General features: G+C 38.0%; 1 protein-coding gene across 2 annotated transcripts in view; it reads right to left on the bottom strand.

Moving 5' to 3' along the window:
- LOC106059968 (WD repeat-containing protein 49-like) overlaps window positions 1-23,944 on the bottom strand; it is a 65,894-nt gene extending 41,950 nt beyond the window's left edge. The window contains exon 1 of one of the 2 annotated variants that reach the window (XM_056020721.1): window positions 23,662-23,944. In XM_056020721.1, the coding sequence (XP_055876696.1) occupies window positions 23,662-23,678 (17 nt within the window). In that variant the 5' untranslated portion in view covers window positions 23,679-23,944. Of the gene's footprint in view, window positions 1-13,392; window positions 13,596-23,661 lie in introns of those variants that run through there. The other variant, XM_056020719.1, reaches the window with a different exon arrangement.
- Window positions 23,945-25,800: the final 1,856 nt, after the last annotated feature.

Here is a 25,800-nt window from a genome sequence, read left to right as displayed (position 1 = left end):
TCTTTTGGGATAGTGAAATGGGCTGGTCTTTTAATAAAAATTTATACTTGTTGAAGACAGCAAAGGAATTGTGATTTTTAGCGGCTTTCGAAAGGGGAATAGCCGATATTAGTCTTGTCTGGTCTGTCTGTCCGTCCATTTCATAAAGCAAAACGTTTAATATTAAAATTGAATTTTTTCTAGATGTATTAACCCTCTTAAGAGTAAAAAAACAGAGGACACTATTTAGTAAGGGACACTAGTTTACAGCATATTTGAATCATACTTAAGCAATTGGTATTTTTTCAAAAAGATGTTCCTTATAATTTGTATTACTAAATTTACTCATTTTCTGTCATACTAGGTACTTATATTTTGAACAAAATGTTCACTTTTGTTTTCAAAGAGAAAAAATATATTATACATATAAGTCTGACCAATTCAGGGGCTGATTTTGAGTTTTTGTTTCCAACTGTTTTTATAATTTTTTATTTTCTTAAATGACTTACAAGTTACTTAGCGAGATTTTCATTTGAAACTGGGGTTTTCAATTCTCACGCAAAATTAATTTTGATTTTGGAGTTAAATCCTACTCTGTAAGCCTGATTCTATTAGTTGCACAAGTCTCTTTTAATGTTACCTTTGTTGTTTCTTTCTGTTTTATTTTAATTTAACTTGTTTATATCTGTATTAACAGCAAACCGGGTTGCAAAAAATATTGCTAGAAACTTGAGAACCGGTGTAGAATGGCCCGATCTTCTGCTGTGGGAAATGAGAAATGTTAAGTCAATAACAGATTAATGTTCAGCAGAGCAAACTCGGAAGAATAAAGAGATGTAATTTGTGTTCTTGTGATTTATGTCCCTATTGCACGCACGTGTGAAATGAGGTGAATCACATTTTAAGCGATGCGTAGTTTCCCTTTGTTGACTTTATTGATTTTCTTGACTTTCTTCCTTCGGGCAAGTTGTTGACGGTAAACATCTTGCAAAAAACATGCAGAGTTTTAGCTGAGCCAAGGATTCATTAGATGTCGGCGACCAACAACATGCAGAGATTTGGCTGAGCCAAGGATTCATTAGATGTCGGCGACCAACAACATGCAGAGATTTGGCTGAGCCAAGGATTCATTAGATGTCGGCGACCAACAACATGCAGAGATTTGGCTGAGCCAAGGATTCATTAGATGTCGGCGACCAACAACATGCAGAGATTTGGCTGAGCCAAGGATTCATTAGATGTCGGCGACCAACAACATGCAGAGATTTGGCTGAGCCAAGGATTCATTAGATGTCGGCGACCAACAACATGCAGAGATTTGGCTGAGCCAAGGATTCATTAGATGTCGGCGACCAACAACATGCAGAGATTTGGCTGAGCCAAGGATTCATTAGATGTCGGCGACCAACAATATGCAGAGATTTGGCTGAGCCAAGGATTCATTAGATGTCGGCGACCAACAATATGCAGAGATTTGGCTGAGCCAAGGATTCATTAAATGTCGGCGACCAACAACATGCAGAGATTTGGCTGAGCCAAGGATTCATTAGATGTCGGCGACCAACAATATGCAGAGATTTGGCTGAGCCAAGGATTCATTAGATGTCGGCGACCAACAACATGCAGAGATTTGGCTGAGCCAAGGATTCATTAGATGTCGGCGACCAACAATATGCAGAGATTTGGCTGAGCCAAGGATTCATTAGATGTCGGCGACCAACAACATGCAGAGATTTGGCTGAGCCAAGGATTCATTAGATGTCGGCGACCAACAATATGCAGAGATTTGGCTGAGCCAAGGATTCATTAGATGTCGGCGACCAACAACATGCAGAGATTTGGCTGAGCCAAGGATTCATTAGATGTCGGCGACCAACAATATGCAGAGATTTGGCTGAGCCAAGGATTCATTAGATGTCGGCGACCAACAACATGCAGAGATTTGGCTGAGCCAAGGATTCATTAAATGTCGGCGACCAACAATATGCAGAGATTTGGCTGAGCCAAGGATTCATTAAATGTCGGCGACCAACAACATGCAGAGATTTGGCTGAGCCAAGGATTCATTAGATGTCGGCGACCAACAATATGCAGAGATTTGGCTGAGCCAAGGATTCATTAGATGTCGGCGACCAACAACATGCAGAGATTTGGCTGAGCCAAGGATTCATTAGATGTCGGCGACCAACAATATGCAGAGATTTGGCTGAGCCAAGGATTCATTAGATGTCGGCGACCAACAACATGCAGAGATTTGGCTGAGCCAAGGATTCATTAGATGTCGGCGACCAACAATATGCAGAGATTTGGCTGAGCCAAGGATTCATTAGATGTCGGCGACCAACAACATGCAGAGATTTGGCTGAGCCAAGGATTCATTAGATGTCGGCGACCAACAACATGCAGAGATTTGGCTGAGCCAAGGATTCATTAGATGTCGGCGACCAACAACATGCAGAGATTTGGCTGAGCCAAGGATTCATTAAATGTCGGCGACCAACAATATGCAGAGATTTGGCTGAGCCAAGGATTCATTAGATGTCGGCGACCAACAACATCACCAGTGGAACATTTAAATATTCAAATCGTGCCTGTCGCCATCCCTTAAAGTCCTGTGAGAAGTTTGTACTGGGATTTAAAGCATTGCAAAATTCTGAAGGAACATTTAAAACAAACAAAACAAAGAAGACTATATATATATTGGCCTCCTTCAGTCGTAGAACGACTATGGTTCATCTCGAACACGTTTTCATATGACTATGGAGCCCTATTTTGGAGAGATACTCCCGTCCACATATATTGCAGGTCAAGTGGCTTTCGCTTCGGTGGTAGAGGAGCTTGTCATTTTCCGTGTGGCACGCTTTTCTTCAAGAGCTGAAGCCCATGTTTTCTCGCTGTCCATAGCTTTCTTGGTCACCGTCTCTCTCCAACTAGTGCGGTCTAAGGCTATGTCTTCCCAATGGTCAGTATCAATGTTCACTGATTTCAAATCCCGTTTTATCACATCCACGTAACGGAGGTGGGAGCGACCAGTTTTTGTTGAGCCAGACGCAAGTTCCCCGTACAGAATGATTTTCGGATGAGATTGTCCTCCAACTGGCAAACATGTCCGAGCCAGCGCAGGTGGAGTTGCCTGAGGACCGTAAAGATGCTGGGAACTGGAAAGGCCCGTTATCGCGAGGATCTTAGTATTACACACTTTTTCTTTCCATTTTATTTTTAAGATCCTTCGAAGGCAGCGCAAGTGGAATGAGTTTAGTTTTCTCTCTTGTTTTGCGTATATAGTCCACGACTCACTGCCGTACAGTGCCGTGCTAAGAACGCATGCCTTGTGGAACTCCATTTTGGTCGCTGTGGTGAGCTTCTAACTGACAACTAACAACTACACAAGACAACTAATTGACTACACACTTATTACAGCACAGGGAACAAAAGAGAGAAATAGAATCTTCAGTGTCTTAATAAGAATCAATTTTCAGACAAAAATATATCTGATTGTGAAATTCTGGTTTGGACATTAAAATGTGTCAGATCATAATCGATCTTCAATTAAATGTGGCAAACGTCTTTTTATTTTGAATACTTTGTACACGCTTTTAACGGGAATTCCCGCACTCGACTCATGTGTTTCAGGAAACATGAACAGTATCAATATGTCTGTGTATAGTCGCTAAATGAACTCTTTATGTTGTGTATTTTTAGCGGCCCCCGTAAGGGGAAAAAGCCGCTATTAGTTTTGTGCAAAATGTCCGTCTGTCCGTCTGTCCGTCTGTCACACTCAGATCTCGAAAACTAGAAGAGATATGAAAAATATTATTTCATCATTAAATCCGGCTTGAAAAGTTTAGGTGCAACGGCTACTTTTGGTTTTCTAAAAGCAAACCGTTTAATTTATAAAATTAATTATGCAAGCGATTTTTTCATAAAAATACACCAATTCTAAAACAATTACGTAAATGTAAGGGAGGCAATGTTACAATACGCTAACAAAGATGGACAACTTTTTTGTATTTTTAGTATCATTAAGTCAAATATATTTTTAAAATGTACAGGAAATGTTTACAACAAATACAAATAATAGTTAAAGACGTTTTTTCTGGTCAACTAGCTGCTAAAATTAAAAAGAAAACATTTCTGTTTGTTTATAAAGGCTAATAATGCACTTTGTATGTAAATATCACGCACATTTTTTTAAATGGACTTTTTATGCAGCGATTTTCGTGCAGTAGCGTAACGTCGCAACATGAACAGGTGCTAAACCAATTCCTTAAACTTTTTTTAAAAATCAGATTTTATTTATTTTTTGTTTAGTGCCCCCATCCGAATAAAAGAAGATTATTTTTGTGCGTTTTGTCTGTTGGTTGGTCTGTCCGTCACGATTAGATTTAAAAAACTAGAACTCTAAAAGCTATTGAAAATCTGATTTACCCTTTAATGTTCCTCCCATAACATCTCAATAGTTTTAAGTATCTAAAATTGATTGTTCCGGATTTTTTTGTGCAAAACTAATCAACGCCAACAAATGTTTGTTTGCTCTTCTAACTTTTATTACATTCAATTTCCATGCTTAAACGTTGCAAAAACACATTATCAATAATATGTTGTTCCGTTTTTTATGTAAATAGCATATTAATGCTAAATTATAATCTCTATACTGACTTATATTTCATTAAGTGTAAAAATGTTCCGGATATTGTTTTATAAAACATGAATTATGCCTAATGATTGTTTGAAATCGCATAAGGCTTTTAAAAAAAGTAATTTACTAGAATTGATTACTGAAAATTACTTTTTAGACATTTAATTTTCTTGTAAAACATAACATAGAAGTTTTGTAATCGATAAAGAAAGTTCCGGATTTTGTTTCTTACAAATCGTCGCCAGAAATTTCCGAATTTATTTAAAAATCTACTAACGCCAAATAATTGTTTGAACTCCCTCTTCTAATTAATAAACAAATAATCTTCTCATTTACGAAATAATGTTTTTACGGATTTTTATGAAAAATATTTTAACTCACTACTCTCTTACAGTACATTTAACTTTCTACCTAAAACATTAAAAAATCTAATTATCGTTAATATTATGTTCCGATTTTTAAGGAAAACAGAATCCAAACACCAAAGTAAGGTATGAAAATCTCTCCACGTGGCTGTAGTACATCTAATTTTTATACGAGACCATCCAAAAAATTCAATTAACGGTATTACATTTATCTGAAATTCTCTTTTTCTTTTACTATTTATACAAACATCCGGAACAATCTATTATATAAACTTTTCAATTGTGTTCATACCTAAAAATTATTGCGATGTTTTGAAACGTAAAATAAAGGTTAATCAATTTTTAATAACTTTTAGTTGTTTTTTTTATATCAAGATAACGGACAGACCGACTGACAGACAAAACGCAAAAACAATGTGACTTTGATCCTTTTTAAATAATATCTATTAGAACTCAGTGCACCAATGTCTATGAACCCTCGTTAAATATCTCGTGTAAATAAAGACATTTTTTTTTATGGTACCGGTACTAGCCTATTGTGAGGTAATGGAATTTTTTTTCTTTGACGTCATATGAATGGACTCTTTAAATGTAATGTTAAAAGAACACACTCGGTACACCAATGTCTATTAACCCTCGAAAAAATTGCTTGTATTAATGAAAACATATTTTAGTCTAACTAAGCCGTGTGACGTAGTGGTTTTTTTTCCTTTGACGTCACATGGAATGAATTCTTTAAATGAAATGCTAAAAGAACGCACTCGGTGCACCAATGTCTATGAACACTCGAGAAATGGCTCGTGTTGATAAAGGTGATTTTTAGTCTAGCTAGGCCTTGTGACGTAGTGTTTTTTTTTTCCTTGACGTCATATGGAATGAATTCTTTAAATGAAATGCTAAAAGAACGCACTCGGTGCACCAATGTCTATGAACACTCGATAAAAGGCTCGTAATGATGAAGGCGATTTTTATTCTAGCTAGACTGTGTGACGTAGTGTTTTTTTTCCTTTGACGTCATATGGAATGAATTCTTTAAATGAAATGCTTAAAGAACGCACTCGGTGCACCAAAGTCTATGAACACTCGATAAATGGCTCTTATAGATGAAGGCGATTTTTAGTCTAGCTAGGCCGTGTGACGTAGTGTTTTTTTTTCCCTCTGACGTTATATGGAATTAATTCTTCAAATGAAATGAAAAAAGAACTCGGTATAGTAATGTTTATTAAGCCTCGTTATGTGACTCGAGTTTAAAAAAGGAATGATATCTTGATTTAGATCTAATCTAGATTTTTTAAACTAGATCTAGATTTTTATTACAGTATATCTAGATCTGGATTTATATTCTAATAAAAATTATTTTAGAGTCTAGATCTAGAATTTCTAGATCTAGTTTAGACTAAAATAGACTAGATTAAGATGTAGAATTTCAATTTCTAAACTTAAAGTGTAAAAAAATAGTGTAGATTTTCATTTCCAAACGTTTTGATTAATATTGTAATGTTTTAATATACTAAAACTAATCTACTATTTTTTTATTAAATTTAAATTTAAATTTACGGCAAATGAATCTTTGAAACATTATTACTTTTGACCATCGGATGGCTGCCTGGTCGTGCGGTTTGCGCGCTGGACTGTCGTTCAGATTTATGGATGGCCCAGGGTTCAAACCCTGCCCGCTCCCATCCCCCGTCGTCCTGCGGGAGGTTTGGACTAGGAAGTAATTATCTTCAACTCTGAAGGAACATCCGAAACATGTAAAACATTTTACATCAAAATTAAATCACCTCTTGAATATTATTTGCGAATATGCAGATCCGACAGGGATCCGACTTCGACGGGGGCCGCCTCTGAGTTTGTGTAACACAAACTCTCTTTGTAATCTTGTATATTTATGTGAATGTTTCTGTTGTGTTGTCTATATATGAGAAGAGAGTCCTTGTAATCACAACAAATTTCCATAATGATCAATACAGCAGTCTTAGTCTTAGTCCTAGTGTTCAGTAAAGAGTCGAATTAATAAATAGACATGCATAAACATTTGGCGCAGTGTCTTAGGATGAAATTATTATATGTTAATACATGAACTTCATTATGCAGAACTAAGTGGAAAGACTCCTTGCAATAATGAAAACATTACAAGAAATCAATTGCATGCGAAAGTATAGACAACCATTAACTTCATATAGAAGAATGGATTGTAAATAAACAACTTTTCTTTCACATATGTTTGTAAAGTTTACTTTGCCTTCTTTGTGTAGGCATGTGTGTCCTCCTTGTCAAGTCCTCCAATAGAGGTGCAAGTATTTAGTAACATTATAGTAATATAATAAAGAAAACTGTTTGACATTGTGTAGGCTATGCACATAGTAGACTTCACCATTAGGTTTCCAATTTGTACATGGCTTAATAAGTCATTTTGGTTGCCTACTTATAGAATAGATTCAGTCAGGAATGTCCGACAGCTGGATGCTAACAATGGGGGAAAGATCGTCTCATGGTCTATCAAACTAATATATTTAAATTTTATTAATTTTTGTAAGGCATGGACGTGTAGTAAGGGACGTAACACACTTATATTTCGGTATAGGTTTTCTATTATCATTTTGGATTATCCTTTTTTTTTTAAATACTTTACTTACATTTTGGTCATAGTAAAGATTTGCTAAATTTTTCTTTTTTTTTTTTTAATTCAAATACCTTAACATGTTAAAATTATCGGGTCATCATTGAAATTATAAACTATTTAAAAAATATACAAATACATAGACTGATACTAAATTGAGCTATAAACTATAACTATTTTTGTGAAATATATGAAAATAATAGTAAAAAAAAAAAAAAAAAAAAGAAAGTGGTAAGAAAAATTATGGAACCAAATCATAGTTAGAAAAACGTAAAAGGGAACCTTGTGAGATTCTATCGTGAACTATCACTATTATGAACTAAACAATAAAACTTAACTATGTGAGACAACCAAAAGAGCCTTGAAATTTCATTTTGCGGTTTTAAAAAATGCTAACAATGCCTGCTTTATAAAACAAATGTGTATCTATACTTCCATAGTTTGTGTACATTCAGTACAATTCCCAATTAGGAAGCATGCATTAAATTCACGAATAGATGTATAATTTTTTATGTCAGTAAATCATGGGTAAAATCGTGTCGAGTTTATATTTTATACACGAGGAACTATATCATTCTGTAAACATCTGTGAAGTTCATTTAATTCCTCTTATATCCTCAAAGTAACCCAAACGTTACCATGTCAATGTAACGTCCTAAGGTTAAACCATACACTTAACACTGATTCTCACAGTTAAATAGCATACACCGAATTTCTGCATTGGAGTAGGACATACCACGCAAACATCTAAGAAAAACGCCATACCCAAAATGATCCGAAATTTGAATGTTTTGTATTTTCTATCGATTTTTTATTTTATTTCTACTTGATGAACTTAAACTTTTACTATTACCAGGATACTATAACGTGTTGAGGGAGACAATGCAGTAAATACACTGTTCTCAAAAGCTGTACGAGTTTTCTCTCGTATAAAAATAATGGCAATGTCTTCGATTTCTAAAACTAAGGATGAGTTTAGTTTTTACGTGACTACGTAAACCCAGTTTTGACCTGTTTTATTTTCCGCATCTCATGCAGACAAAGCCGTTGTCTGCTGGCGGTCTATTTCAGTTTTCTTTCCATCTTCTGCGCCTGTCTTTAACAAGGGCTTTCCATTGGGCAGGGGGGTGTCTTAGGCATAGGCAAAATAGGAAGCCTTTGATTGGTGGGGGTCTCACACAAGGACTTAAGACAAACAAATATCGCCAAAGAAGATCGCCTTTGGCATGGGTCGTCCCCCATGTAGAATAAGTGTCCAATCCAGCACAGATGTCCAATGGAAACTAGTTCCTCTGTACTGTCCACACCGGCCTCCAACAGAGCATAGAGTATATTGTGGTCTTGCCAGAGTATGCCCATTATGGAGCGAAGGCATCTTTAATGGAAACATTTGAGTAGCCTTCGAGAGGGCACCCAGGTCTCAGTGTGATGAGTACCACTGCTATTAAAACATTGATTTTTGTTGCTAAGTGAATAGACCTATTCCGCCATACTCTCAGTTTGATAGTTACAAATCATACATGCTAATTCAAACTATACATTGATATCTTGCTTTAGTTTTAGTCTAAAAATAAACTATCCAACTAACGATAAGGTTATCCCGCCCTCCCACCTAATAAGGAAAAGGTGAAACGACTTATATTCCATAGTACCACATTATCAAAATAGTGTTTCAGCTCCTTTATAGGACCAACTATCAACCCTTCCTTTCCCTTTTCAAATGAATGCGAGGAAATTCTCTCATAGTCTTTTAATTTTCATTTCTTTGAGCGAAAAAACAAAAGCACCTATTGGCAGGCCTACGTCGAGTGTTTACAAAAGTTATCAACTCAAAGTCAGCTTTAAGCCTCTCAGTATTTGAGATCTATGGGGACAGAAGCACTAGCGGATCGAGAACTTTGGAGTGGGGGGGGCGATGTTTTTCGAAACCCTAACGCCCAGTAAACCCTAATCCTATGCATAGACGTGCGTACAGCATATATATATATATATATATATATATATATATATATATATATATATATATATATATATATATATATATATATATATATATATTTCTATTCGAAGCTTGGGGATCTAGGGGAGCGCTGTAAGCTTCCCCAGTGTGGTTCGGGGCGAAGCCCCGACGCAAAAAACGTTTTCTTGCATTTTTCACTGCAGAAACGCATTCTACTGACATCTAGCCTACAGCTCATTATTTATCAATGTGGACGGGGCGAAGCCCCGACGCCGAAAGCGTTTTACTGCATTCTTCACTGCAGAAATGCATTCTCCTGACATCTACAGCTCATCATGCATCAGTGGGGTTCGGGGCGAAGCCAAAAGCGTTTTCTTGCATTCTTCATTGCAGTAACGCTTTCTCCTGACATCTACAGCTTATCATTCATCAGTTAGGTTCGGGGCGAAGCCCCAACGCCAAAAGCGTTTTCTTGCATTCATCACTGGAGAAGCGCATTCTCCTGACCTAAAGCTCATTATTCATTGTATTATAAAGGACCTTTTGAATAATGTTGAAAAATGTTTAAATATGAATTTATAGGCCCTTAATACATTGCAAATAAAACCGATAAGATACCCCACATATTTAGATTAAGGCTTTGAGGATTGCCGCCGAAAAAAAAATTATTCGAAAAAAATATTCAATAAAATTCAAGCATACATTGTGAGTTATAGTCCCAAATTTATTTAACTAGAGAAATATCAGATTGAGTAAAGGTTGGGAAAAGGCGACTAGGAAAAAAATTATTTGGGTTTAGAACTCATCTCAATCGTGACTCTTAAACTGAAAAATTTCGTTTGAATTAAAACTTTTCCAAAGCAGTCTTTCTTAAAATAATTAAGAAAAATTCATGTGAAATTACATAAACTTTGTCTGGGAAGGGGAGGGGCGGTAGTGCGAAAATGATTAAACCTCGCTCCTTTTTATAATTTCTGCTAATTATTGCATTTGGCATTAAAGATTAGGGGTGGGGCGCCTCGATATAAAAATTTAATTTATAGCATATATGAATTTTTTTATTTATTTTGTAATTTCTTAACTAAAATACAAAAAGAAAAAAAGGATTGGTTTGTCCCATGGGGGGAAGGTGATTGCACATATCGCTCCTCCCACCTGGTACAACCTTTTTTCATTTTATATTTACTAAAAAAAAAATTTAGATTAGAATGTGGTGCGACATAATATACAATGGGTTCACATATTAATACGTAGTTTATATTATATAGATATTCAACTAATTTTGTTCACATACTATGATTTCTCCATAAAAATAGGACCCCCCCCCCCCCGCCATTCAGAGGGCTAGAGTAGGAAGGCCAGCAGAAGCAATCATCCCCCCAGCTCACCGAATCGGCTAAGATGCCAGAAGTGTAGCGTTGTAATATAAAAATTATATTGTAATTCAACTAATTGTGTTCACAAACTATGATTTCTAATTAAAAGTAGGACCGCCCCCCCCCCCCACTCAAAGGGTTAGGTTGGAAGGGCAGTAGATGTATTCGCCCCCCCCCCTCCACCCAAATCGGCTAACAGGGGAAAGACATAATATAAAGATAGGTTAAAATATCAATAACAAGTTTTAATCATATAGATATTTAATTTATTCTGTTATCAAGCTGTGATTTCTACAAATAAATTGGACCGCCCCCCCACTCGAAAGTTTATGGGGGGGGGGGGCGGAATTGATGCCATCGCCCCCCTCCCGACCCCACCATATCGGCCAACATAATGGTTGGGGGGGGGCGAAATAATCTAAAAATAGGTTGAAATATAAAAAATTAGTATATATTATTAACATAAGTAATAAATTCGTATACAAATTATATGATCTCTATACTAAAATTCGTTAGGAGGGGGGGGAGTCGGCCGAGTGGGGGGGGGCGATCGCCCCTGCCGCCCCCCCCCTCCCTGGATCCGCCAGTGGACAGAAGATGCAAAGCTAGTTTCTATGGCCAACGTTAACAAAGATGTCATGTGACCAACAAAACGACCAACCGCCTCTACTTACCCAACGTATGTCAAGTACACATTCGGTGCACTCATGGGCGTCTCTAAAAAAGTTCAAAGTCTAAGTCATCAGCGGGGTTCGAACTTGATACCCCCCTTTCCACATTGGCAACCAGGCCACCAGGTCAATGAGTTATTAACAGAGCTTTAATATTAAAATATGTCTAGTAGTAATCCCTTTGTATAAGTATTTGTTAGCAACCGTTCCGGTCAGTGTTTGATTTCATGAAAATTAATCTTCAGCTCTTTGTCATGGAAACTCGGCTGACTTTTTCGGAAATCAAAGGATCAGATCGATTTCGTTTATCGACGACGATACCATTCACGGCAACTAAAATATTCTGTTATCAGCTTTTTCTCTCGATGCGGTTGGAGTTGTCGATACTGTCCAGACGTTTATGGCTGCCGATACTTGTATAGCTACCATTGGCCTCTCCAAAATTCCCTTCTAGTCTCACAAGAGTAAATAGAATGGGCAGTAAAACTATCTTTGGAGAAAAGTGGGAGTGTTGATTCTAGACAGAAGAGCTACCTACGGCATTACTAGGCAGCATTTACAATTAAGGTCAAGTAGAATTCAAAATGAAACAACTAACCAAAGTCACGTGACTTGTAACAGGTGGACCTAAAGATTGAATGACCTTAAAAGTGGGTTAAAGCAGTGTTTCTCAAACCGTGGGGCTCAATACCCTAGGAAGCTTATTACATTTTAAGTCCCACGATCCACCAGACGCTATAATTGGCTAAAAGTTTCGGAACATTTTTTTAGTGTAGGGGAGCACCACAGACAAAAGTTAGAGAAAGACTCTCATCAGATTCGTTGGCAATATTTGACATTGGACTAGAGTGTCACTGGAAGTATTACCCGGCTTTGTCTGGGTTTATAAGCTTGAAATATCAAAGAAATATTTAAACCATAAGAACATTTGGGATAAGTTAATGCCAAATGATAATTATTGAAAGCATTAAACAAGTACAATATAAACAATCTTTTAAAAAACCAAAGCTTATCTAAAAAGGGGAAGAACTCCGTCCTTAAAACTATATCTACCATCAATATTGTACAAGTTATTTCCCTTATTCGATATCAAACAAAATAATTACCAATAATTAATTGATCGAACAACAGTTTTGTTGTTTTTTTTTATTTATGTTTTATTAAGTACAATAATTAATTGTTTAAAGTTTAGAGTGTCAGCTTGATCGGAGAGTGCATAAGGGAGAGACAGCGTTAACAATTATTTAAGGGGACTAAACCCAACAAATTTAGCCATATATGTGAATCCTGAAGTAATAATTTCCCTTGTTTCCACATTGTTGACCAACCACATCCACATACACCCAGGAGGAGAATGTAAGTTACAGGTAAAAGTAAAGAAGTTCCCCTTTCAGACCTTGTAGTCCATAGGGCAGATGATGTTAAGGTCATCTGATTCTGTGGCCCACGGTTAACGAGGGTGTCATGTGGCCAGCACAACGACCAACCGCCTTTACTTTCCCCAACTAATGTCAGGTACCCATAAGAGGTGGGCGGACTAAAAGGCGCCCAAGGATCCCGCAATTAAAAATCCCAGGCTTTCCCAGGATTCGAACACGGGACCTACGTTTTGGAAGCCAAGCGCGTTACCGCTCAGCCACCGCGCCTTCAAGTTAAAGGTAGAGACTGTTAATACGATTTTTTAAAAAATATGTGATTGTTTCGCTCAAAATGAGTCGAACATTTTAATAACACCCACATACGGTATTTACAATTCAAAAAAAGTTTCCAAATACTCACCCTATAGAATCAAACAGCTCATCGTCCCAGTACTGACTCAGCCTCTTCTGGATAGATACTTCGCCATGATTCTGGCGGACAATGTCCTGAAGTGGTTTGCGAGGACATTTAACAGAAAACAAGTGAGACAGCTTCGCTTTCTTTCCACCCGGAATTCCAACAAGGTTATGGAATGATTCTGATTCCATTCAAATGTGCTTTCACAAGATTTGTTAGAATGAAATATTAAAACTACACGCTTAGCATATTCTTATGGGAGCACCACCAAATCATTAAATAAAACTTAATCATATAAATAACTGATTAATATAAATAATTAGGTCATTGGGTTGTTTCTACACTGATATGAAGGATAGTATTTTGTGGGATGATTTTTTTTCTATTTCATACAAATATTAAAATCTTTTTAAATTTGGTGATCCGAAATAAATGTATTTTATTAACTAGTACAACTCTTGTACAGGCTGTTCGAATTAGGAAATTACAAAATTACAACCAAGTCGGCAAATTGTATTAAGTCAATCAATACCTTTCTATTTTCGTTAAATATGTATCAGTGTCTCTGAATTTTTTTTTTAGAAAGCTATATAGATTTATTCCTTTTATTTTTATAGTTTTGACAATTTTCAATAATTTGTTATTTTTTCCGGTACATTTGTCAGCTTTTGCTTCACACTAAAAACGCCGACTTCCAAAGCTCACCAGCGAAGTGGTAAAAAAAATCCAAAAAGTTTCTTCAATGTGAAATACACAGAAATATTTCCGAGGACTAGTAAAAATAACGTTAATATATTTTATGAGTATATCACGAAAATGTAAACACTATCAGCCTTTACACCATGAGCTAACCGCACCAGTTGACACCAACCCTAGCGACGTCTCTGATCTAACTCTTCCGATGGCCTATATAGACTTAGTATATCTAATATGCACTCAAAACAAAACCGCAGCTGATTGAACGCAAAGTGAACTAAGACCAGTGTGACAGTGTGAAGCAGTTTAAAATTTAGTACACTTTGTTTTGATCATGTTTTCGGTTTGACTATTGGAAAGGTAAAGTAAGACCTCTTGTATCGATCGTTGAGTGCTTTCATCTTTAGTGTTATGGCTCCATTGTACACAGGAGTAGGGGTCATTGTCTTGTTGATTTACTTCCCTTTCTCATACACTCTTCCACGTTCTCTCTAGTTCTCTCCCCTTCTCTCTCTATCTCTCTCTCTTTTTTCCTTTTTTTCTTCTCCTTATATCATTATCGATATCTCTTTCTCCCTCTCTATTTCATTCTTTTTTTTTTTTACAAAGATTGTATTTATTCACTCTGTCTGTCTGGTAAAAAGTTTAAACACGTTATTTCTTCCACACCCATTCTCGGATCAAATTTAAACTTTGCACAATTATCTATTGACGAAGACAATTCCTGAATCAATGTAAAAATTGACTAACTATGTATTAATTACTGATTAATTCTTAATTTGTATGATACCGACAAGGGAAATTAATCTTTCGATATGGATATGGCTAAATATGTAGGGTTTTTCCCCCTGAGCTACTTGTACACGTTATTTGTCTAACACCCGTTCTCGTGTCAAGTTGAAACTTTAAAAACTCATTAACTTGTACCTCATCAAATATGTGTACCTCATCAAATATGTGTACCTCATCAAATATGTGTACCTCATCAGATATGTGTACCTCATCAAATATGTGTACCTCATCAAATATGTGTACCTCATCAAATATGTGTACCTCATCAAATATGTGTACCTCATCAAATATGTGTACCTCATCAAATATGTGTACCTAACAACACATGAATTCAGTTAAAAAAATAACCAATCCGTCATTTCATTAATTATTTTGTTTGATATCAAAAAAGCAAATCACGTCTACGTTATTTAGAGATATAGCTGTAAGTGTGGCTTTGTATTTAAAAAATGGATTTTTAATTATTTTGCGAGTACACATTAATTAACCTTCGCCTGCATGTTCCATTATGATAGGGTTAGGGCTTGAACTCCACTAACCAAAAAGAAAAATTGGCGCGCTATCAAGTATTTTTCTTGGTTGTGTTCTCTCTTTATCTTCTTTATATTTATATTTGTCTTGCTTGTAGACTATATATATATATATATATATATATATATATATATGTTTGTGTGTGTGTGTGCGCGCGTGTGTGTAGGCTATGTGTGTGTGTGTGTGTGTAGGCTATGTGTGTGTGCGTGTATTAATGTTCTTCTATAACAATCTGTTCTACCTGCAAGTTATAGATGTGCATGTAAATTTGTATGTAAACGAGGAAGGAAATCAATCCTCTACACACTCTTCATACTCATACTACATTGTACACACAGTGGACACGTTTGCCCCGTGGCAATCAACAAAACAGATACAAACACTGACCAGCACATCTCACGTCAAAACTTGAAGAAAACACAGACACAACAATGTTAGGTTTATCATTTCTATGTAAATATTTATGTCAATTTGGAGGACACCTAGCTCTAGCATACTTGCTACCTGTCATGTAGCAGTGACATTCTTTAAAGGCTGTTAGATCAAAAGTTGATTAAGAAACGTTAATGAGTTATCCAGGCCTGTCTCAGGACGATCTAATATGTGGGGCTGAGTGTCACATCCGCTTGTCTACTGTTATGAAACACTCCTGAGCTCTGTTCACGACGTCGATCTTTCCCGAACCATCATGTTGACACTCGTCTCGGCCGACCGTCGTAACTCGTCACGGTTGACCGCTCGTCTAGCGCTGGCCTGGGGCGATTTGCGTCGGCTGACTACTGACACATCACTGCCCCCATCTGTGCCTCCACCAGGTTTATAACAATATATATAAAAGAATATTTAACAAAAAAAAGCTTATCTAAGGAAAGAAAAAATTACGCCCTTACAAACTATATCTATATATAGAGAGAATTTAAGTGTGTCACTGAATATTAGCACCACATCTTTTTTTTTTTTCACTTTGGTGGGTTTTTTTTTCCCTCCATTTCGTTCTAACTCTAGTTCTATTGAGAAACTTTTAAAGTTGGGCATGTGAATTAAGTTTGGTGAGATTTATGTCCCTTGGTTCCCGGGAACATGTCGATAATGCAATCTTTATCGATATCATAAATATAAAACATCAGCGCAGAAGGCGTGTAAGTCTACAGACTGACTGGATCAATGCTTTTATCAACAAATGTATTCTACTTTTTAAACCAGGACTCAGAGGTGTGTAAAGTGTGCCAACACGCATCGCTTCGAGACCTTTTTTTGTTCGGACAAGAGATACGCCTACAAAGTTGCGCCTTTAAAACGAAATAAGAAGCCAAGGATGCTCAGGGCGCCGCTTTCATCACTTGTTTTGCTTTAGTGTTGTAAAGAGTGAAAAAAAAGTCATTGACTTAGATTGACAAAGTTTACTAACAGCGCTGTACTCGGTTCACACCTGGTGACTGTGAGACAGAACTTTGTGTATATCTCAATCCACTACCTTTGTTACAACACTTAAATGAATGAACTCTGTATTGTTCTTATATGTTTGGATTTTCGTTAATTACATTTTTGGCCACTTCTACTAATCCAATCGTCATCAGATTTTGCATACAAGCTTGATCGATGACAACACATGAACCAATTTAAAAAAATTAACCAAAGTTAATCAAGTAGTCTTCATTAATTAAGTTTTGTTTTTATTAAGATTAAGGGGAGATAAACGTTGTTTTTATTTATTTATTTTTTACTCTATATGTATATAATTCCATTCCCCATCAAACGCACACCTATGCTTAGGGTTCTTGTTCTACATGTATAAGTTCAGACTGCAAGAAATCGCTTGGCACCTGGAGATCCATCCTGAACACTCCGTAGAAACAGCTCCCCAGATCCATCCTGAACACTCCGTAGAAACAGCTCCCCAGATCCATCCTGAACACACCATAGAAACAGCTCCCCAGATCCATCCTGAACACTCCGTAGAAACAGCTCCCCAGATCCATCCTGAACACTCCGTAGAAACAGCTCCCCAGATCCATCCTGAACACACCTTAGAAACAGCTCCCCAGATCCATCCTGAACACACCGTAGAAACAGCTTCCCAGATCCTGAGATGAACTCCAATTGGTGACAAGGTAGGGAGACCTAGGTCTCCCGTAGTGCCCTGGTAAGGAACTCTGCTGTTTGGCGTAGTGCCTCGTAGCTTCCATACAAACTTAGTGAACTGCGGAGCTGCGGACACTCTTGCAAGACGTGCGCCACCGTCTCTTCTGATTCCCCGCAGTGTCGGCAACGGGCATCAAAATTTGGCCGGAACCGGGCGAAGTACGCACCTATGGGGCAGTGTCCCGTACGCCACTGCGCTATTGTTGTTTGTTCCGACCTTTTTAGCTTCCACCACGGGTCCTCTCGATTTGGGCGGCGCATGTGCTGCCAGACTCCCCTGGCAGTGTTGGAGTCATCCCAGGATTTCAACCACTTTTCATGTACCCACTCTCGTATTACTGTCGTAGCCGGTTGGAACGTACTTGGCGATTCGAAAGCGGGCACGGCCAGCGCTCCTTCTCGTGCTAGAGCATCAGCCACGGCATTGCCCCTCACGCCGCAGTGCGAGGGCACCCACTGCATAACGATGACAGCTCCAATAAGCAGGCGGATGTTATTTGCGGCGCCTAATGCCTCTTCCACCAATTTGGACTTTCCCCCTAAGCCAGCCATGGCTTGGAGGCAGGACTGGGAATCGGTAACCATTACAACGGTTATCTTTTCGCGCAGTTTTTTTGGAGCACGTGTTTTAGGGTATTTGTAATCGCCGTTAATTTTGCATCAAAGCTACATGCGGCGAGGCCGCGTGTGCCTGACAGCTTTTCTGGGTCCAGGTCTGGGTAACAGATATAGGCCCCATACCCAGCTCTTACGGGGTCCTTCATGACCGACCCGTCTGTGAACAGTATATGGCATCGGCCGGGTAGGTCTTTAGTGTTTCCAATGCCATTTTCCTTAGTAGGTCCGGGCAGTGGCGTAGCTACCAATGTGCGGGTGGTGCGGGCCGCACAGGGCACCAAGTGGAGAGGGGCACCAAAATTCCCCCAGTGTGTATTAATTTCCTATTTCCCTGAGCGTTTCAGTAAAAACGACTAATTGCATGGACACGAACAAACATAAACGACTGTATTTTAAACATGAACTAACTATTTATAAACTAGTCATGGCGCTATTTTGTTTCATCTCCTTGACTATTTCTTCAATACAATGTAAGCTATAGAACAGTTTGAATCTAATTTACTAGATTTATTTCGGACATACGTTACATGTTGTTACTACACTGATCAATGCTCTGTAATATAAAGAAGAAGATAGGCCAACCTTTTTTTACTTCATTGTTTAGTCCATTGGTTTAATCTAGATATTAAGTTTACAAATATATTTCTAAACTCTAGCTCTAAACAATTGTCTTAGTTTATTCATTTCTTTATGATTCTTAATAGTTTACTTTTGGAAATAATTCTATTGTAATGTCAATTTTTTTTAAATAAGCTAACCTTTGTTTTATTACGAGTTTTTTTTAACTAACTAGTTAATTGTAATACTGTAACGTAAACATAATGATGAACAGTGCTCAAGACTAGTCTGGCTGGCGCCTCAAAACCCTTTTAAGCTCAGACGGAGAAATCGGCATCTCTGGTTCTGTCCGGTCTGTGTAGTCTATAAGGGCCCCATACCCAGATCTATCAGGGTCCCTCATTACCGACCCATCGGTATAGCAGAAAATGGCATCGGATGGGTGGGACTTTAGTGTAGCTGATGACAAGTTTTGGAGTATGGCAGGTGTTAATCGCCTCTTGGTGGCTCCCTCTTGTCCTATAAGGGACATGTTTATTTGTGGGGCCGGAAATCTCCTCCACGGAGGGCAAGTATTAATTCTTCTAATAGGAATTCTATCAGTGGAGAGCCCAGCTGATTTTGTCAAATTGGCCGCAATGTGGAGGAACGATCGCATTTGTATGATGCGGTTCCTCTCTCTCCACTGTTGCACTAAGATTGTGGTGGGTAGCCTAGAGTCGCCCCTTTTGTAGCGCTCGTAGGCCGTAAGTACCGCCCTCTCCCTCCTTAAATGTAAAGGGGCCACGTTTGTTAAGATTTCATCATCTTCATTTAAATCCAAAGATGGATTCAATGAGTGGTGGAGGTTATCCCCGAAAGTAGAAAAACATGAGACCAGCAGAGCTCACATTCAGTCATCGCTTGCTTGGAGGGAACTTGAAGTTTGCCTGAGAGTAGGGAACAGTATTGACAACAAGGCCCAAGATTTGATTATACAATAGACGAAAACCTGGAGAGTTAGTAAAATTACTATCAACGTACGATCCACTCTTGATTCTCCACAAATACAAAATGGAATTTATTACAAAATTGGGGGATCACGCTAAAAAAACAAATCATGCAGCAAGTAAAACAAGCCAAATATTTCTCTATTATTTTTTACAGTACACCTGACATCTTAAAGCTGGATCAAACTTCCCAAATTTTACGGTACGTTGTCATGGATAATGACGGGGTGCAGGTTCGTGAGTCTTTTATTGACTTCATCGACATCGATGATTCTAGAGAAACTGCGTTCGGATGGCTTAGACATAATGGACTGCAAGGGTCAAGGCTATGATAATGCTGCGGTCATGAAAGGTCAAAACTACGGTGTCCAAAAACGTATTCTAGAAATCACTATTCATTGCCTGCTCAAACTCTGGAGACATTAACTAGCAGAGATGAAAATTCATCGACTAGATCTTAAGCAGATGGATTATTGGTTGCTGTTCAGTCTTTTAATTTTCTCACCTATCTTGGATTTTGGGCTCCTGTATTAACTGAAATTAATGATGCACAATTCTACCTTCAAAAATAAGGATTGTCTATTCGAGACTGCTCACTCAAACTAAAAACATTAGAGACATTTTTAAGTAGTAATCGAGAGGACATCGCTGAAGCCAGCATTACCTTTGCCGAAAGCGTGTGCTCAGATCTGAGAATCAGTACAGAACCTCAAAACGTATTGGCCTGAAGAAAAAGATGCCTGGTGAGAAAATTGACTATTCTGTACTTACACACAAAGAAGAGCTACGAAGGGAAATTTATTCTACCTTGGACAGGATTGTTCAAGAAATAATCACCCGATTTGAGCAACTTCATAATGTATCAGATAGATATAAATTTTTGTCGCCTTCCCAGCAATTAAATCCTCAGGTCGAAATCAATCTCGATAGTACTCCTAGCGACATTGATAAAAACGAATTTCTGCTGGAGCGAAAGCGGCTTCAACGGTTTGTCACAGTTTCATCAGAAGCCTCCGAATTTCCAAAACAAAGACCTGTTGAGCTCTTGAATTTTATAAAAAAATAGCTAGATGATTCAGTCCCGAATATCGTCATCATGATTCGCATATTTTTTTACTATTGCGGTAAGCGTCGCTACATGCGAGAGGTTTTTCCAAACTTCAACTGATCAAGAATTACTTGCAATCAACGATGAAAAATTTACGACTCACTAATTTGGCCATTTTGTCCATTGAACAAGAGCTGGTGGAAAAAAATGGATTTCGATAAAATTATTGATACTTTTGCCAGCAAGAAAGCGCGTAAAATTTATTTGTAGTATGTTTATGTAAAAGTGATTTTTTTTTAATTAATTAACAATATTTGATTAATGAATACATATTATTTTGAACAGGTTTTGCAATGTTATTAATTAGTTGTTTTTTTTTTTTTTGGAGGGGGGGGGGGCATCAAGATGAGTTACCGCACCAGGCATCATATACTCTAGCTACGCCACTGGGTCCGGGTGTGTGTGTCTTTTTGTGGCCCCCTCCAACCCATGTATAGTGAAATTTATGGGAGGGATGGGCTGTCTCCTCCAGGGCGGGCACGTGCTTATCCGTCTAATTGGGACCCGGTCAGTGGAGAGGCCAGCTTGTGCACTCAAATTTGTAGCGCAGTGCATAAATGATGTCCGTTTTATCCTATGTTTTTCTCTCCAATGACTAACTAAAGTATGGGTCGGGAGCCCTGGTTCGCCCCTTTTGTAGCGTTCCAGGGCAGTTAGCACGGCGCGCTCTCTCCTCAGGCTGAGAGGAGCCACTTTGGACATTATTTCTGCAGCGGAAGTTGGGCTCGTTCTATAGGTGCCGCAAATGAATCGGAGAGCCTGGGCCTGTACACGATCGAGTAATTCGAGGGCCGTCTTGCTTGCGTACACCTGCACGGGCAGGCTGTACTCAATTTGGGACCTGACAGCCCCTGTGTACAGTGTGCGGAGCGTGTCAGCTCGGGCGCCCCACTTGGTACTGGCTAGCTTTCTGAGTAACCCCAACTTCTCCGAGGTCTTTCGTTCAACATCCTGGATGTGCAAGTGCATTGAGAGCTTCCTATCTAGTGTGACTCCTAGATATTTTGGCGTGTTTTCACGTTGGAGTCGCGCTTCCCAGATCCATCCTGAACACACGTAGAAACAGCTCCCCAGATCCATTAAAAACTTAGCTGCAGACTCGGAACCTTAACGGAAAAATGGTAATATTAAGGCCTCCGTTGTTAGTTTCTGCAATGAGGAGTGCACAGAGAGATCGGGTCTGCTACTTTACGCTACAAAAAGTACTAGCGGATGAGAGAATGGTACAACAAAGTCTACAACCGATCAACAAGTGATAGTTTCAAAACAAGACACGGCTATAGACATCTAAGCTACTGCCTAGGTCTAGATCTAAGTGATAGTTTCAAAACAAGACACGGCTATAGACATCTAAGCTACTGCCTAGGTCTAGATCTAAGAGGCTAGCAATCAAATAGTACTAGAGCTTGATAGTCGCACTACGAAATAAACATGTAGATTGTATCTTCTGTCTTTAATGCCTTAACTATAATGGTTTGAATGTAGTGGCGGCTGTAATAGTTTAGTTTGAATGTAGTGGCGGCTGTAATAGTTTAGTTTGAATGTAGTGGGGGCTGTAATAGTTTAGTTTGAATGTAGTGGCGGCTGTAATAGTTTAGTTTGAATGTAGTGGCGGCTGTAATAGTTTAGTTTGAATGTAGTGGCGGCTGTAATAGTTTAGTTTGAATGTAGTGGCGGCTGTAATAGTTTAAACGTAGTGGCGGCAGTAATAGTTTGAATGTAGTGGCGGCTGTAATAGTTCACTTCGAATGTAGTAGCGGTTGTAATAGTTTAGTTTGAATGTAGTGGCGGCTGTAATAGTTTAGTTTGAATGTAGTGGCGGCTGTAATAGTTTAGTTTGAATGTAGTGGCGGCTATAATAGTTTAAATGTAGTGGTGGCTGTAATAGTTTAAACGTAGTGGCGGCAGTAATAGTTTGAATGTAGTGGCGGCTGTAATAGTTCACTTCGAATATAGTAGCGGTTGTAATAGTTTAGTTTGAATGTATGGGGGCTGTAATAGTTAAGTTTGAATGTAGTGGGGGCTGTAATAGTTTAGTTTGAATGTAGTGGGGGCTGTAATAGTTTAGTTTGAATGTAGTGGGGGCTGTAATAGTTTAGTTTGAATGTAGTGGCGGCTGTAATAGTTTAGTTTGAATGTAGTGGCGGCTGTAATAGTTTAGTTTGAATGTAGTGGAGGCTGTAATAGTTTAGTTTGAATGTAGTGGCGGCTGCAATAGTTTAGTTTGAATGTAGTGGCGGCTGTAATAGTTAAGTTTGAATGTAGTGGCGGCTGTAATAGTTTAGTTTGAATGTAGTGGCGGCTGTAATAGTTTAGTTTGAATGTAGTGGAGGCTATAATAGTTTGAATGTTGAAGGCACACAAAGAAATAGAAGGGTAGGAACCGATCCCATGATTTAAAAGAGAGAGATTAAACCCAGTCCACAGGTAAGTTAAAGGTTTAAATAAACAAATAAAACATTGAAACAAGACAAAAAGACGTTAATTACAGTCGAATCCTGTTAATCGAATCACTGGTTAATTGGAACAACCGCTTTTTCGTACCGAATCCTAAAATATTTAAACAAATCCTACTGTATAGTCAAATCGTTAATTGTACCAGCTGATTATTAGAAGCTAAATGATTGCGTCCCAATGTGTTCCGATTTAACGGATTTGACGGTTAATGTATTATCCGGCTTCTCACATTGTAACGAATTGTCTGTTATATCACCCGGCGACATCTTTCCAATAAATAGCTTTACAACAATATACAGTAAGTAAGAAAGATAAATATAGTTTTATACCTGCCTCAAAGTCTTGTAACATACTATGTTAATAGCGCAATTAAAACCTTACCTTCGCCTGGCCTCCATCTGAAGTCTCTCTTTTGGGGGACAAATCACATAGTCACGTGCAAGGTGCTGCGAGAGAAAGTCAAAGTAGCTGTTACATTATTCACAGTCCTGACAACCAGGTGACCTACTGTCACTCGGGACGGCGACACCAATCGATAACAAATGTTTCTCTTAAGCTCATCTTTAGGACAATAGGAAGAGTCAAGCAGCAGTCTTACCTGGCATAGTGTTAAGTTAGTCTAAGAGAACATAACATAGATCTGCATATAATAGTATAGATCTGTGTATTCAGTAAGTATACGTCCTGTGTTTCGCACTGAAGTGTCAATATGATACAGAGCTACTACTGAGGAAGCTAGATTGTGATTAATCCATTTGACGATTTTTTTTAGATAGGCTAATTATATATATATAGGCTAATTAATGTGGAATAGCGCTGGACGCTCCAATTTCCTCGACCTATTTGAATGTGTTTATAAATACTGTTGAAATGAACGAATTAATATTTTGAAAATATTAACATGGAAGATCGTCTTTAATCCTAACATCTGGAAAGCTTCATTTAACCAGCACGCAAGCACTTTAAATAAAGGTTCTGGATTAACAGAAAACGCATTTTCTATTCACGAATTTTTTAATCTAGAAAGAAGTATAAAGGATTAACAAGTATATTACTACCAGACCTGTTACGTAACGTAGTCACCATATCTTAAACCATATTTTACACGTTTATAAGACTAAACATTTGAAGTTTATGTAGCACTATATTAATGTGCAAACTTCAAGTAAAGAAGTGAAATCGCCTTTCTATTGTCTCTGTAGGGCGATAACATTCTTGAAAAGGTCTCTTGACCTGACAGCTGCCATTGTTGTGACTATCCTTGTTATTCACAGGTGCTTGTTTTAAGACCCGTGTCACAATGACCTAGTAAGAGAAACATTGCAGGTTACATTTAGCCCCTATCTATGTGTTCAAGACAATACCTATATAAATGTATACTAGACTAAGTTCCGACCTGCTAGTAGACCGGGTGCCAGTTGTTGGGGGGGGGGGGGAGCGGGCTTCTCATTTATATGTATCCAATTCTATCCTCTTTCTTTGACCCTTTTATTATGTGGGAGAGAACTAGACAAAAGCCCATAGCCCAAGATATCAACAAATTGAAAGTGGAGCTGTGTAGGACACACCCTGCGAAAACTATCAACCAATGTTGCAGACAGGAACCTGATTGGAATCCGCAAGGAAAGAGGAAAGTTAGCAGACACAAGCAAACCTGGAAGAGGTCAGTCATCAGTGAAGCTGAGGATACTGGAATGATATGGGAGCAGATGAAGAAAGCTGCTCAGAACCGAGTTCGGAGCTTCTTTGTGGAAAATACTAAATATAACTTTATTTATAAAATAGGCAAACTCAACTTTATATGAGATAAAATAGATGTACTAAACTTTAGAAATAATATTTTTTAACAAAATCTAACTCGCTACCAAATACAACATTTTAGTCTTAAGTTCTGGAGTCATCTCCCCTTACTAAGACCAATGAATACATCGCTACGTATCTTGCATCATTCACAACGAATCACTAACCTCTTCCCACCGTCACCATAGAAACACACAAACACACAAACACACTCCATAACAAGGGACCAGTTTAAGATATGCAGTGGTTGAGATATGTAGATGTCTGCCTAAGGTATGTAGTGGCCCTTTTAAGATATTTATAGAATAATTAAGATATGTAGTGGTCAGGTTAAGACGTAATGGTCAGTTCAAGACATGTAGTGGTCAGTTCAAGACATGTAGTGGTTAATAAAGGTTAATTTAACATATGTTAAGGACAGCAAATGATAAAACGAAATTATGCTAACTTTAGTCTCACTAAAATAAATAGGGGGTTTCAATAAAACAAAGATTTGACTCCCTAATGTCAAAGAAGTACAGAGTGGTGGAGCTATAAAAGATTCAACATTACATAATGTAATGTACATTTCATAGGAAAGTCAAGAATAATATTGTAATTCTAGTCTTAAATACACCCTGCTAACAACAAAATAGTTTCACTGCGGTGTGCGATGTTGTACAAGAAGTCCTATGTCCTACACAAGGATCAAAACCTAATAGTTTGGAAGTTAATACTGTT

This window comes from Biomphalaria glabrata, chromosome 2 (assembly GCF_947242115.1).
Source record: "Biomphalaria glabrata chromosome 2, xgBioGlab47.1, whole genome shotgun sequence".
In the NCBI taxonomy this organism is placed as follows: domain Eukaryota; kingdom Metazoa; phylum Mollusca; class Gastropoda; family Planorbidae; genus Biomphalaria; species Biomphalaria glabrata.
Note: the sequence above shows the minus strand (reverse complement) of the source record. Positions and strands in the feature narration are given on the sequence as shown.